The sequence below is a fragment of the Cuculus canorus genome, chromosome 19 (assembly GCF_017976375.1).
Source record: "Cuculus canorus isolate bCucCan1 chromosome 19, bCucCan1.pri, whole genome shotgun sequence".
In the NCBI taxonomy this organism is placed as follows: domain Eukaryota; kingdom Metazoa; phylum Chordata; class Aves; order Cuculiformes; family Cuculidae; genus Cuculus; species Cuculus canorus.
In genome coordinates this window covers 11790609-11804879 of record NC_071419.1, presented here as the reverse complement: position 1 = coordinate 11804879, position 14271 = coordinate 11790609, and the positions used below count along the sequence as shown (strand labels likewise).

The following is a 14271-nucleotide window of genomic DNA, read 5'->3' as shown; positions in this document are numbered from 1 at the left end:
CACTTGTCAAAGCTGTTTGTACAGCTCAAATCCCAGCTGCCTGGGCTTGGCATCCCAAATCCAGGAGCGCTAGCAGCCTCCTTCCTCCAGTGCAGCTTGACCCCAGACACACAGAGGGTTGCCAGGTCCCCTTTCCCTACCTCAATATCTTCAGAGAGCTGGAGGCCAGAGGGCAGTGTGTTGCAACCCCAGGTTTGAACATCACCCACCAACTGTGCCAAAGCTGGGCTTGGCTGCCGAGCTCGAGTAGGTCTTTTGGGAAGGTGCTGGCCTGGTGTCAGGTCTTGGAGTGGGGGAAGATATCTCGGGGCTGCTGGCATGTGCTTGCTCTCCAGAGCAAGCAACCTTCAGGCTATTCCCTGGCTCCTTCCCAGGGAAAGGGTCTGATTGGCAGGACACAGAAACCATGTGAGATATCTGCAACCATAAAACCAAGCACCATGAAATGAAAGCTGACGTTTGAGGAGAGCTCGTACAGCTGGTGAAAGGTAAGGGCAGGTCACGCAGCACCCCATCACCTCCTACCTCTGCCCTGCTCCCCAGCCAGCACCCACCCATCTGGGCAGAGAGCACATGTCCCGGTGGCATCTCAGCTCTCTTGTATTTAAGGAATGATAAATAGCAAACAAAGGGCTCTGAGAAGCATTTCTTGCTTGGACAGCTTCTCTGCCTCAAGTCCGATGGTTTAGGACAGCTCAGCCACACATATGTGTCCCCTCTGGGCTGCCTTCTCCCCACTCCCTTGGTTGCTTGCTCAGGGCCACACCAGAGCTGTGAGCTCCTGGCATCCTGGCCCTGTGCAGGACACTGTGTCCTGGAGCCTGGTCGCTGCTCCGTCACCCCTGTGCCCCACAACGATACCTCAGTAGCCTCATGCCTGCCGTTGCTCCAAGATAAGCTGGGACATCCCTGTGTTTTGCAGCAGGAATGACCTTCAGGGCTTTATCCAGACACTCTCTTAGGGAATCGCCAGCTTTTGGAGGATCATCGGCATAGCTTGATATGCCTTGCCCTGGAAAAGAGTCAGGCTGGGACAAGCTAATTGGAATGGCTGGGGACAGGGATGTGGGAGCAACAGGACATGGGTCAGCGAGGTCTGTCATCTCTTAGTAACAAAGGGTGCTTTGCCAGGATCCCCTGGTCCCCTGAGACCTACCCAAGCCACACTTATTTTCCTCTCCTATGGCTTCCCCACATCTCCCATGCTTTCAGCACTATCTCCAGCATCATGGATGAAGCCTTCTCCACCAGGACAGACGCATGGGCAGCTGGGGGCAGTCTCAGGTGGAAAATCCAGAGCTCCACCAAAGTGCTTTGGTCCCACCAAGGGTGTGGGCACTTCATGTTGCTGAGGGCCCTCCAACCATAGAGCCAACGGGGAGTCAGGAACCACCCTGCCTGCAGCCAGGGCTTCCCACCATGCCAGCGGTGGCAGCCCAACGGGCAGAGCTGCCCAGCATGGGAAGGCCAAAGAGAGGGAGATCCAGGTCATCCCACCCACCACACAAACACATAGGGCAGCACTGAACCCATGGCAGGGGAATACTGACCCTGGACATCACAGCACAAGGTCTGGCTGACGACTCCGGTGTCGTTCTCTTTGTCTGAGTCCCACTCGTAGATGAACAGAGAGGTATGGGATGAGCCTGCGTCAAATACCATTCCATACTGGAAGGACAAACCAAGACAACACGCTGGTGGGAGGAGCAGCAGCCTGCCCCTGGCCCCACCATGGCCCTGCCACGGTCGTGGGGTCAGAGGATGCCCCAAAAAACATCCCTCTAAGGCACAGCCTTCTGCACTGTGGCAGAGCAGACTGGTGGCCATGCATGGTCTCAGTACAGGCACTTCTCACAGCAGCTGAAGAACTTTTTCCCTCCTTCTCCTGACGTCTGTCCAGCAACGCCAGCTCACACAAACATTTTCTTGGTTGTTTCCTCATGCTTTTTTATTTTCTTTCTCAGTTACATACCTTTTGTGTCTACCTTTTGTGCCCCACCTTAGGGCCAGCAACTCCCCCATCTCCAGCGCTTTCTGCTACCCTCACGGCTGCACCCAGCCTGGGCAGTCCAGGAGCACTCAGCCATGTGCCTCTGCCCTGGGAAGTCCTCCACCTCACTCTGAAACCACACCAACTCTCTTCCCACAGGCAACGCGGGATGCTGAGCTGTAGGGAGGGACAGGGAGGACCTGTGACGCTTGTGCCATCCTGTGAGCGGGCTGGGACAAGGCTGGTGGGAGCTGGCAGGAACAAAGGCCGTGTGGCGTTGTATCACCCTGCGGTGTGGCGCTCCAGGAGAGCAGAGGGAGTGGGGCAGGGCTTTGCCCTACCCATCTACCCCAAGGAAATCTCCTTGAAACACATCAAGCGTATAGCATGATGGCTAGTTTCAGAGGAGGCTTCCCTCCCTGGCTTCAAGTTGGCCAAGCTGTATTAGTTCTGCCTGCAACCTGAGTTGGGAAGAGAAGACCCACCCAGCTACCACAATCCTGATCACCCTTCACCTCCTAACCCTGAAGATAAGCTCTTGTCTCTGAGCACCTGCCCAAGGTGACTGGACATTGCAGCGGTGCTCAAGGACCCTCTTCTGGGCTCACCTTGACAGTGGGTGGCAGGGTGACATCTTCGATCCTCACCAGGCTGAGAACAAGGGCAATGATGGAGAGTGCAATCAGTGCCCCGATGACAGCAGTGGTGAAGTGCTTCTTGTTAGCGAACATCATGGTGAAGGCTCCTGCAAACCCAAACACCAGAGAAAGGTGGTGGGACGTGGTCAGCTGAGAACAACACCAGACAGTGAGAGCTGCAAGGAGATCAGATCCAAAAGTTGTCCCCAGGCTGACACTATCTCAAGCTGTGTAACTTGGAAATCCTGGTAGATCTTTCCCTGGGAAAGCATTCTTAGGATAAAATAAGGGGTCTGGAGGAAGGAAGCGTTTGTTGCCCAGAAGCCTGGAACAGCCATGATGGGATCACAACATTCCTCCAGGTCCTGCTCCCACTCCTGCTCCGCTTACCACTGCCATGAAGGATCTAGTCCAGAAGGAGCAAAAGAAACACTGCCCCAAACAGAGGAGGACGCGGGGACATTGCAGATGCCCTCACTGTGAGGTCCTGCAGAAGGAGAAGGTGGGTTTATTTTACGAGAGGTAGGTAGGGTCAGCTCACCTGCCGGCAAACCCAGCCCCGTGCCCCTACCAGCACCCAGACATGTCCCGAGGTGGGACCGCCCGGAGCTGGCTTGTGAGTCCTTGCTGTGGCTCTAGGTCCTCCACTGCTGGTAGCACCCACAGCTTGGAATTGGACTTGCCTTTTATATCCTTTGGAAGTGGATACTGCTTGAAAATCTTTCCCCCATTATTTTATCTCAGACGTCATCAGCTTTAGGCAGAAGTCTTGAATCTCTCTTCCCTTGTTTGTCTTACAGGTGTATTTATGGCTCTGGTCTGCATCTTCCGGACACCTTATCTTCCTCCAATTAGTTCCTCCTCCTCATGTGTATGAAATCACACATAGGAGCCCTCCAGCAATTAGCACACACCTCTCCTTTTAACCCTTGTCTCCCTGCTTCTTTGTACACATGCAGACACACACACACACAGACACAGACACGTGGGTTTTTTCTCTCCTTGCTCTCACCACTCTTCCTATTCCCATTACGAGCCTCCACAAGGGCTGTAAGTTATGGAAGTGATATTTCCAGTTTCCAGTGCCCCTGATCACTTACAGACTGCCTCAATAATAGGTTTTATCACAATGAGCGGGAAAATCACATCAGAGGGGGAGGATGGCCCAGCCAAGGGGTGTCTGCTGAACTTGCTGAGCTTTACCACGGAAACATGAGAAGCCAAGAGTACTGACACCTCTTCCTGGCTGCAGTCAACCCCTCCTCGTGTGTGACGCAGCTTTGAGCTCTCCTGGGGTAGGGATCCCAGCAGATATAGGGACCCAAGGAGAGCTGGGATGGTGGGGAGGGCTCAGGTCCTCGCAGCCCCCTGCCCCGCTGCAGCGCCCCATTGCTTTGGGCTCACGTTGGAGGCTCAGCGGTGTGGGCTGCGTATTGCACCCAGAGCCCCAGCACCCCTGCTCGGGCATAGGGAGGGCAGGTGGACACAGGGTGTTCTCGCAGGGCAACAGGGCGCAGCTACTTCCTGCTGATTAAGCTCTCTGATAAGAGGCTGCCAGGGCTATCACAACCTCGATCTTGATGAAAAGAATTAGTGCCCAGCTGCCTTACCTCAGCTGAGTCAAACACTGCAATGCCAGAAGGGAAATCCGTGCTGGGGAGCTCTCATTGCCTGTGACCTTTCCAGCACAGTGGTGGGAGAGTTGGTGGTTTCAGAGGTCCCAATGTGGGCACTGCCCTGCGAACCCAAGGGTGCAGCAGTGCCCGGGATCTTTCTGTCTCTGGTCACCTCCATCTGCAGCTTGCACCGACCTGTGCCACACGCTGCTGCCAGTCAGGGCTCACACCTCCAGACCAGTTCCTCTTCCCATGGCAATTCCCTTTGTGGTGGCTCATGTGCAGATACGATGGATGCCTGGAGGCCACACGGTGCCACCACTCCTGCATTCCACCTCAGCAAAACACATAACCTTTGGACTCGCGTGGCTTCGCTGGAGGGGAGTGAATGAGTGCCCACTGCCTTCCCAGGTCTGGAAATCCCCCGCTGACAGCACAGCGGCTGTCAGGGCTGTCCTGAGCCAGGGAGACTTGTCCCCACGCAGAGGTCCCCACACTGACCAGCACCGGGTGCTCCTGGAAAAACAGTGCCTGTGTGCACCCAGAGCCAACCAAACCTCTGGCTCCTGTTCCAAACCCAGGCTGAGCAACCTTTCACTTTACTTTTCCTGATCCTTCTGCGATAAATAAATAGTTCCAGAGGTTGTGTGATACTACCTTAATTGCCTCTCAGCTAGAAGGGCAAGCAATGATTTCCCAGCTGGGAGGAAGCTGGGATCTCCCTCAGCCTGTGGTGACTCCATCCACTCATTCCAAGCAGCAGGACTGTCTGTGCTGCTGTTTCTGACTTTGTTTGCAGGAATTTGGGTCTCTTTTCTAGGCTCAGCCCTTTGGCAAACCTACTGCCACCAGTTTGGGGCAAGTTCAGCTGGGAACGGTCCTGGTCCACGTGAGCACAAGGACAGTGAATGACAGACCTTGCTGGGACTGCCAAAGCGGCGACTGGCCATGATGCATGGCAGGGTCTCCTGGCCTGCCGAAAGAAGGTTGGATGGGAGAATCCCAGGTCTGCATGGACCAAGCCTGGAACTTGTCCCTGTAGGGAACTGGAGTGCAGCTGGGGCTACACACAAGCTTTGCAATGTTTCAGTGCTTCCACGTCCTGATAGCAATGAAACCCTCAATGCACTCAGGCAGGTGGGGACGTGTGCCATTATGGGGACATATGGCCCCACGGTTCCACCCATGGCCCCACCTCACGGATCCAGTCTCTCAAGGAGCTGTGTTCGTGCCGAGGGGGGCTTGGAGCAGCCCTGGTGCTCTGGAGCTGCAAGAGCCCTCAGCCACCCATTTTGCATGGATCGTGTCCTAGCAAGGATGCAGGACCAGACTCAGCCCTGCTCTTGAGATGGTCACAGCCCCAGAGGGTTGGAGGTCGGGGCTGAACTGGTGAGGGTGCCCTGTGGGCACCACTGAGCAGAGCATGAGCAGCTGTACTCGGCCGTGCTTTGCTCACTGTGAAAGCTGTTTGTGGTGTTCTGTTTCCTTTTAACTTGGGCCAATGTGTCCATTCCCTGCACAGCAGCCGCGCACCTCACAGCAGTGAGTGAGACCTGGAAACCCCCCCTGTCCAACAGAGCCCTTCACCTGCTTCCTGGGGTCCCAAGCGTCCACCTCCCTCTTGGGAGGAGATATGGATGTGCAAAAGCAGGAGAACCAGTTTCACCAGCACTTCTCTTGAGCAAACAGTCTGGGTGCCGAGGGCCTGGCAGGGCTCCGGGGAGAGCTTTGGGATGGGGCTGTGCCCATGCTGAGGGTATTTGGCACCGCTGGATCTGGGCAGATGGCTCAACTAAACTCTGGTTGCAAGGGAGCTCCTGCATCTCCTGTACCTCTGTCCCTCCCTCGGGGCTGGAGGGCTCGGAGCTGCCCTGACTGAGAGGGACCAGGAGACCCTTCTCCCAACACTCTCTTTCCCAGGGTCCATTTGCCATCCTACAGCCCCTACAGGCTGGGCTGCTGGACAAAAGCAGGGGTGGGAGCAAGGACAGAGACTTTGCTGGGAGAGGTGATATCCTTTAGAAAGAGTTTCAGTTAACAAGCATGATAAAAGATAATGCTTCTCCAATTCAGGCTGGATGTTCCTCAGCCAAGTCACAGTGAATGGCTTAAAGATTTTATTGGCAGAATCCTCCCTGCCAAACCTTTAGAGCAACAGAAAGAAGGTGCTGGGAGGAAACATGGTGAGTTGGGGATCACATCACCCATGAGACCCCCTGGGACCAGGTGAAAAGCTTGCTGGAGACCTGCCTGGTCCTCCCAGCACATGGCATCGTGCAAAGCCCCTATTGTGGCCACACCAGCTCCCACAGAAGCCCCTTGATTAACTAATTAGCTAATTACCTTCTTCTGCTGAACCAGCTGAGCAGCAGCCCCTTCTCCTTCCACCTTGGCACTCCAGAAGGGAGAAGGCTCTTTCCCCTCTTGCCCACACCTGCTGCATATGCAGCGCCTGCACCTCTCCCAGGCGATGCTGCTCAGGCTCTGGCGCGGTGACAACACCCCAGCTCTGTGCCACCTCCAGTCCAGCCTTCAATTTTCTTCAGATGATCCCACCCAAAGGGGTGTCTGATAAAATGTGGGTTGGGTTGCAGGGCGACGTGGTGCCCGAGCGTGGAGCATGGCAGGATCTGGAAGGGCCCTGGGGTGCCTGGCCCACGGGAGCAGCCACTCTCACGTGGCTCCCCGGGGGTGCTGGCGAGCCCCAGCCCTGTTTGCCTTCAGGGATGTGCTCTGCTGAGAGCTAAATGTTCTATTTTCTCATAACTGAAAAGGTGACCTAAACATCTCATTCTCCTGACTGCAGGTGGACAGATCTGCTATGGATAAGGATGGGTACAGTACACACACACCCCTGTTTGATCTGCTTTTCACATGTATTTCTTTGTCTGTGGCCGTTGAAGTGACTCTGAGACCCAGAAGGAAGTTGCCAGGCTGGTGAGGAGATGGCAGGGTTTGAGCCCTGCCACTGCCACCTGCCACTGAGATGAGTGGTGTTTGTGAGATGAGATCACCTCCACTGCTAACATCTTCTCTGCGAAAGGAAAACACCCTGACTCAGTGTCGAAAGCGAGTCTCGTTTCCCTGCTGTTTAATTTCTGCCCCAGCTCTGGCCATGGGAGCCTCAGGCAGTGGCTGCAGTCCCATGTTTCTGGGGGAGCTGCACCACTCGCTCCTGCCTCCCGTTTCCCTTCCAGACTCACGTCGGCTCTTGCTGCAACTCGTCTCCGCAGGGATCATCTCCAGCCCTTCCTCCCAGTCTGATTCCAGCAAGACTGGTGGAGTTGGGGCCGTTTAAAGCTGCCTTTGGGATGCCCATGCCTGCTGTTTCCAGCTGGCAAACAGCACACCAGACTTTTCCTCCTCCCTACCGCTTTGCCAAGCGTGTATCACTATTAAACACATCCCAGTTTTCCTGCCTGTGACTCTCTTGGTGCCCCTTCTGGCTGTGGGGAGTCTCCCTCGAGCTGCCAACCTGGTTTGGACAAGGACAGCGAGTACCAAGATGGAGCCAGCTCCTCTGCCACAGCAGTGGGTGAGATGTGGACAGCCAGACACCCCATATACCCCCACCTTGTGTCACTGAGCTGTGGCACTCTGCAATACCTCTTTCTCCTCAAAGTCTCAGCAAAGCTCCAAGGAGGTCACCACTGCTGCGACCTCCTTTCCTTCAGCCTTTCCACCTCCTTGATCCCCTCCATCCTGGATACTTCTCACTGGGCTTGCTCCATACTTCTCATCACATCTTGGACTTGTTCAGTCTGGAGAAGAGAAGGCTGTGGGGAGAACTTAGAACAGATTCCAGTATGGAAAGGGGCTCTGGGAAAGCCGGGGAGGGGTTCTTGATCAGGGAGTGCAGGGATAAGATGAGGGGGGAACGGTTTTCAGCTGGAAGAGGGGAGATTGAGATGAGATCTTAGGAAGAAATGTTTTGCTGTGAGGGTGGGGAGGCCCTGGCCCAGGTTGCCCAGAGCAGTTGTGTCTGCCCCATCCCTGGAGGTGTTCAAGGCCAGGCTGGATGGGGCTTGGAGCAACTGGATCCAGTGGGATGTGTCCCTGCCCATGGCAGGGAGTGGAGCATGGAGCTGGATGGGCTTTAAAGTCCCTTCCAACCCAAATCATTCTAGGATTCTATGATATTTCCAAGAGTTGTGACTCAAAATGGACCTGAGCTTTCAACCACAGCGTTGCTGACTCTCTAACTTATCCTGTAAAAGTTATAGACGAAGTCCTTGGAACACCAACCCTGAAACCGGGGGCTGCAGCACCTGAGGGCACTCAAGTCAGGACAGACACCTGTATGCTCTTGAGATGATATTTGGTTTTGCAGACCTTGGCCATTTAACCAGGGACACCCCAAAAGCAACTGTGGATCCCACCTACCCAGCCAAGATGCTCTGAACACGTAACTCTTCCTAAAGGTCCATGATACCTGAAGGTAACCCTTCCATGATACCTTGTGCTTGCCCTTTCTCTCCTCTCCAGAGTGGCTCCCATGTAAGAGAAGGTTGTCAGGTTGGGGTAGTGCCGTTTCTTGACAAATCTAGATGAAACCATATTTCTTCATTTTCTAGGTGCTCTCCAGGAACTTTTTGGCTGCTTGTCTCCGTGTTCCCAGCAGCTGGAAGCTGAGCTAAGAAGGCTGCAGTTTGCCATTGCCTACACGCACATTAGACATGGGAGCTTATCAGAATAAAACCAAATCCAAAGCTAAATTATATGGATTCAGAAAGATTTGGGAAGCTGGACTGCAGCCAGGTCCACAGCTCGAAGGGAAGCCCATGTGGAGGCAGTGCCAGACAGGGTTGTCCCACAGTTCCTGTCCCTCCAGGCAGGGCAAGCAGCTGTTCTTGGCAGGGCTGCCAGGTTCCTCTCATTTCCCCAGCAGGACTGACCTGGCACAGGGAGCCAAGCCTTTTATCTTGGTCTAGGGAATTAGTTTGTGTGTGAGATAACCAAACCACGCTGCTACCACACCCCAGACTGGGATTTGGTGTCAGCACTCGCCACATGAAGCCACGGAAGGCTGGTGGAGGAAGTCGCCACGGGACCTGCTCTGCTGCAAATGTTGCTTTTGCCACCCTAAACCATCAGCCAGGATCTCTCGGGATGCAGGGATGCACCAGCTTTGGTGAGCTGAGTGGGATTAGCATTCCTATTGCTGTTTGGGAGCCATAAATAAAACAAGAAAAGCAGCAAGGTTCTGACAGCACCGGGGGACATGAGGACCTTACCAGCAATGGACGTGGTTGGAGTGGTGAGCACAGTGGTCTGGATAGAGGCAAAGGAGAAGACTTCTCCCTTCATGTGCTGTTTGTGAAGCTACGTTCAGGGGTGCCAGGATGGTGCTGAGCCCTTCCTGCTCAGCCCTGTGTTTGGTCTCACCCACTGCCCAGGCTGAGGCCACCCCTGTCCCCAGCAGCCCCAGCAGCCCCCATGCACTGGGGACAGCCACGAGGAGCAGAGACCCCGGCTGCAGGCAGGGTTGGGGGTCTTGCACCACAAAGTACTTTGTAAAGCTTTGGAGTGATCCAAGGGTCAGAGCCAGCATGGAGGGGGCTTGTGGGGAGCAGTGATTGGAAATGTGTTTCAGCCAATTTAGTGAGAAAAATCTACCCTTCCCATGCATGAATCAGGCCATTTCCTAAAGGACATGCGTGGGGTGAGAGGTGGCTGTGGAGTTAGTGTTTCGGCTGTGAACGCTTCCAGTGTGTGAAAGGTATCAAAGATACAAGAAACAACAAAGCGTGGGCAGCCTTGGCTCCTGGCGTGGCTGGAGACCTGCCCACAGCCAGCAGCTTCCTGCTGGTCACTGAGTCTCAGCTCCACCCCAAGGAAAGCTCTAAGAGCCAATATAGTGAATGTGAGACAAATTCTGGGGTCACTAAAGTCAAAAGCTATCCAGGATGTCGTGCAAGTCCCAATCCTGACACCTATGTGTTGTCCCTAAGTCTTAATAGAATCATAGAATCACTAGGTTGGAAAAGATCTCTTAAATCCTTGAGTCCAACCATTCCTATCTGCCACTAAACCACATCCTTGCGTAAGGACATTGTCTTCCACAAATGAAAAACCAAAGTGAATCTTTCCAGTCTCAGTGACTTGATGGAGCACCCGCATCCATGGTACCGGCACGGGGAAGCCGCTCCCGCAGCATGTCCGCAGGGCCAGACCTCTGGGCTGGGAGTGAGCCAGGACATTCCCGTAACGCAAGTTTTTAGCCAAAGAGGTGCAGTTGGGTTTTGGAACTTACCTGAATAGCAACAAAAACAAACCCAGAGGGGAGATTTGTACCTTTACCAGAGCACATTCCAGTGTGTAAAGGAGTTGGCCCAAGGCTCGAGGAGCCTCCAGGGAGCCTCCAAGTCAAGGAGTGAAGTGACCCCATGGCTAGCACCGGGTAGGGAACAAGTATCAGCTGGTGGAGGGTCCAGCAGGGTGGATGCTTCCAGAAGGGTGGGAGCAGCTTTTGCAGCTGGTCTGCCTTGCCCTGGCCACAGCATGGCACTGCCATGGCACGTCGGGAAAAGCCCTGGGCAGTTTTGGTGCAGGACTTGGTGGCCCTGGGCACAGCGGGTGACTCCTCTGCACAAAGAACGAGTCCTATGAAGGGATGCGGGTGGTCCTTGCTGCCAGGTTATCTCCACCGCACCCCAGCAGCCTTCCCACGCTCCCGAGGGCCACAGGCTGGCCATGTGCCACCCCACCATCCCCAAAGTCACCGGAGCACTTGCCTTACCTCAAGGAGAAGGGTATGGAAAAGGCAGCTGCTGGCTCTTCCCCAGGGCCACCACAAAGTGCTGGAAAAGCTGCTCACAAGTGAGCTCAGTGGCACAGGGGTGAATGTGGCACCGTCCCCCCCTGCGTCAAGCAACACGCCCTGGTGACAGGGCTCTTTGCTAGGTTGGGGCTGACCATCCTGGGCAAGCCCTGCTGGGACTCAGCAGCAGGAAATGGCCCCATCCCACTGCAAAGTGTTCCAGCAAGGCAGAGGGATGCCTTCATTTGTTTGATCTTTCTTTTTTTGGTTTGCCCCCTCTTTGGTTTAATTGGTCAGGTGTTTGAGGAGGTGTGGGAGAGTCCACAGGCACCGCTCAGTCCCCAGGGCAACTTGGTGAGCGTCCCCTCCTGACTCAGAGGCTTTGCTGCTCCTCCTGTTCCTCACCCTCTGTGACTCCGGTTCTTCTGGCTGTGCCCCCTGCACCACCTCATTGCCCCTCACCCTCACTGGACCCACACGAGTGACTCTGTGGCTGCTGGTGATGCAATATCTGCAGCTGCAGGTGATGCAACAGCCCTGGTCTGTGCGCTGGGCATGTTGTGGGCTCAACTGTGGCACAAGGACACCAAGAGTGGGGATGAACTCACACTGGTGACAGAGGAGAGCTAGCTGCTCTCCTCCCAGGTGACGTGTCCTTGGTTTGCCATGAGCAAGTGGCTGGCTCTAAGTGGACAGACCAGCGGACCATCCCTGATGGACATTAGAGCTGCACCTTGGTGACTCCAAGTCCTGGAAAACCACATCACAATGTGAAGACTGAATCCTCAATATAAGAAGGATATGCAGCTGTTGGAACAGGTCCAGAGGAGGCTACAAAGATAATCGGAGGGCTGGAGCACCTTCCCTACGAGGACAGGCTGAGAGAGTTGGGCTTGTTCAGCCTGGAGAAGTGAAGGCTCAGAGGAGATTTTATAGCGACCTTCCAGTACACGAAGGGGGCTACAAGAAAGCTGGAGAGGAGCTATTCATAAAGTGGTGATACTCTCTCTATTCATATTGTAGTGACAGGACGAGGGGGAACGGGTATAAACTGAAGAGGGGAAGATTTAGACTGGACATTAGGAAGAGTTTCTTCACCATAAAAGTGGTGAGGCAATGGAACAGGTTGCCCAGGGAAGCTGTGGTTGCCCCATCCCTGGAGGTGTTCAAGGCCAGGTTGGATGGGCCTTGGGCAGCCTGATCCAGTGGAAGGTGCCATGGGCAAGGAGTTCCCTGTGACATTGGCATTTAACACAGTGACCCACACTTCTCTGAGGAACCCCAAATTACTTGCACTTTCTGGGGGTCCAAGGACAGTGTTTCACACCAAAGCTGGGGATCAATGAGACCTGATCCCCCTTTCACCACCAGCATCAGCCATGCAAACTCCTGTCTCTGTGTCTCACCCTCCCAAAACACTCATCTTGATATTTAAGGAATGGACCTGAAAAACAAAGAAAACCCCCCACGTTTCTGTTCAAAAATGCACACATGGCAGCTCTCTCTGGCTCAGAACATAGCCTCATAAAACCACGCCAGCATGGACTGCTCAGGGATGCGAGAGGACAGATGGAAACAAATCAGTCTAAGGCAGTGCATCCTGACCAGCACGGACTGCGACGGGGCAAGGCAGGCGAGGCAGCAGCTGCTGGCATCAGTCTGGGTGTCCGAGGACACCCGCAGCAACCAACCAACCTCCGGATAATTCCTGTTCTCCAGGCAGCAGTTTTAAGTACAAATGTTTTCTAAGGAAAAAGAATTTTATAAATAAATATAATCCTTCCATGAGTTTTTATTTTTAACTAAAATAACTGGCCTATCAAACAGCGCTTGCGTGGCAGGATACATTCAGCCCGATATCAAGAGCTGAGTGAACTGGAACAAAGAAGCAGCACAGAAGGACCTCTTGAAGAAATGCGATGCTATACAGCACGGCGGGGAACTGCAGCCTGGGCCCGCGGGACCTGCCGCCTACCAGGCTGCAAAGACAGAGATGGGGAACAGCCGGGCATCACTGCGAATCTGAGGCTCCCCGGTGAGGCATGACCCAGCCGGGGTGAGGGCACCCATCCTGAGCCCTCAGCTCACCCAGCAGGACAGGATCATGAGCAGCTGTAAGAGGATGAAGATGAGAGACAGGACGAGTCCATCTTGACCCACCAGTTCACCTGGCAGGCTCTGATCATGAGCAGCTGCTGGAAGATGAAAACGGGTGACATGATGAGCCCATATGAGAGCTTCCGTGTGTGCTCCACCAGCTTCTGACACAGCAGCATCTTGAAGATGAACTTGAGGCTGAGGATGGTGAGGATCCAGAAGAGCCGCAGCACAGCCAGGCGCTTCTCCCCATCCTGGAAGAGCTTCAGGGACATGATGGTGGTGAAGTAGGTGCTGAGATAAGGGCACCCATCCGGAGTTGCCAGTTCACCTGGCAGGCCTGGATCATGAATAGCTGGAGGAGGATGAAGATGGGTGACACAATGAGCCCATATCCAGCTGGGGTGAGGGCACCCATCCAGAGGTATCAGTTCAAACGCCAGGCTCTGATCACGAGTAGCTGGAGAAGGATGAAGATGGGTGACATGTTGAGCCCATCTGTATCCATCAGTTCACCTGGATCATCCGCAGCTGGAGGTGGGTGAAGACGGGTGACACAATGAGCCTGTATCCAGCTGGTGTGAGGTCACCCATCCAGAGATGTCAGTTCACCTGGCAGACTCTGATCACGAGTAGCTGGAGAAAGATGAAGATGGGCAACACGATGAGCCCATCTCGATCCATCAGTTCACCCGGCAGGCCCTGATCATGAGCAGCTGCAGGAGGATGAAGACGGGCGACATGATGAGCCCATACCAGAGCTCCCGCGTGTGCTCCACCAGCTTCTGACACAGCAGCATCTCAAAGACGAACTTGAGGCTGAGGATGGTGAGGATCCAGAAGAGCCGCAGCACAGCCAGGCGCTTCTCCCCATCCTGGAAGAGCCTCACAGACACGATGGTGGTGAAGTAGGTGCTGAGCCCATCTGCTGCAAAGAAAGGCACGAAGACTCCCCACCACGACAGCGCGGGCGCCTGCCCGTCCACTTTGAGCACGAGCAGCACGGAGAAGGCAAGCAGTGCCAGACCTTGCAGGAACAGCTCAAAGGTGGCGAAGCCGAGCCACTGCACCAGCTCCCGCAGCGAGAACAGCATCCCTCCTGCTGCCCGGAGGCCATAAACATGGCGCCTCCTCCTCGGCAGCACCGCAGCGCGCGGTGATGACGTAAGC

The 14271-nt window shown here is 54.8% G+C and overlaps 2 protein-coding genes across 8 annotated transcripts in view; both read right to left on the bottom strand.

Annotated features, from left to right (window-relative positions):
* The window catches only part of LOC104059135 (ectonucleoside triphosphate diphosphohydrolase 8-like), a 138223-nt gene extending 127090 nt beyond the window's left edge, over positions 1-11133 (bottom strand). For 3 of the 7 annotated variants that reach the window (XR_008452999.1, XM_054084182.1, XM_054084177.1), the window contains exons 1-4: positions 6588-6806; positions 2599-2735; positions 1551-1668; positions 862-1012 (exon numbers count right to left, since the gene is read on the bottom strand). Coding sequence is in view for 6 of the 7 variants with exons in the window: in XM_054084182.1 (XP_053940157.1) it covers positions 862-1012; positions 1551-1668; positions 2599-2735; positions 6588-6687 (506 nt within the window). In the remaining variant the exon portion in view is untranslated. Of the gene's footprint in view, positions 1-861; positions 1013-1550; positions 1669-2598; positions 2736-3169; positions 3263-3311; positions 3725-4238; positions 4820-6587; positions 6807-10983 lie in introns of those variants that run through there. The other 4 variants (XM_054084178.1, XM_054084180.1, XM_054084179.1 and 1 more) reach the window with 4 other exon arrangements.
* Positions 11134-12778: 1645 nt separating this feature from the next.
* TMEM203 (transmembrane protein 203) lies at positions 12779-14270 on the bottom strand. Its single transcript, XM_054084313.1, has one exon. The coding sequence runs from the start codon at positions 14193-14195 to the stop codon at positions 13785-13787; it is 411 nt and encodes a 136-aa protein (XP_053940288.1). The 5' UTR covers positions 14196-14270; the 3' UTR covers positions 12779-13784.
* Between the last annotated feature and the right edge of the window lies 1 nt (position 14271).

Coding starts and splice junctions, on each gene's coding strand:
- TMEM203 (XM_054084313.1), bottom strand. CDS start 14,195: ATGCTGTTCTCGCTGCGGGAGCTGGTGCAGTGGCTCGGCTTCGCCACC.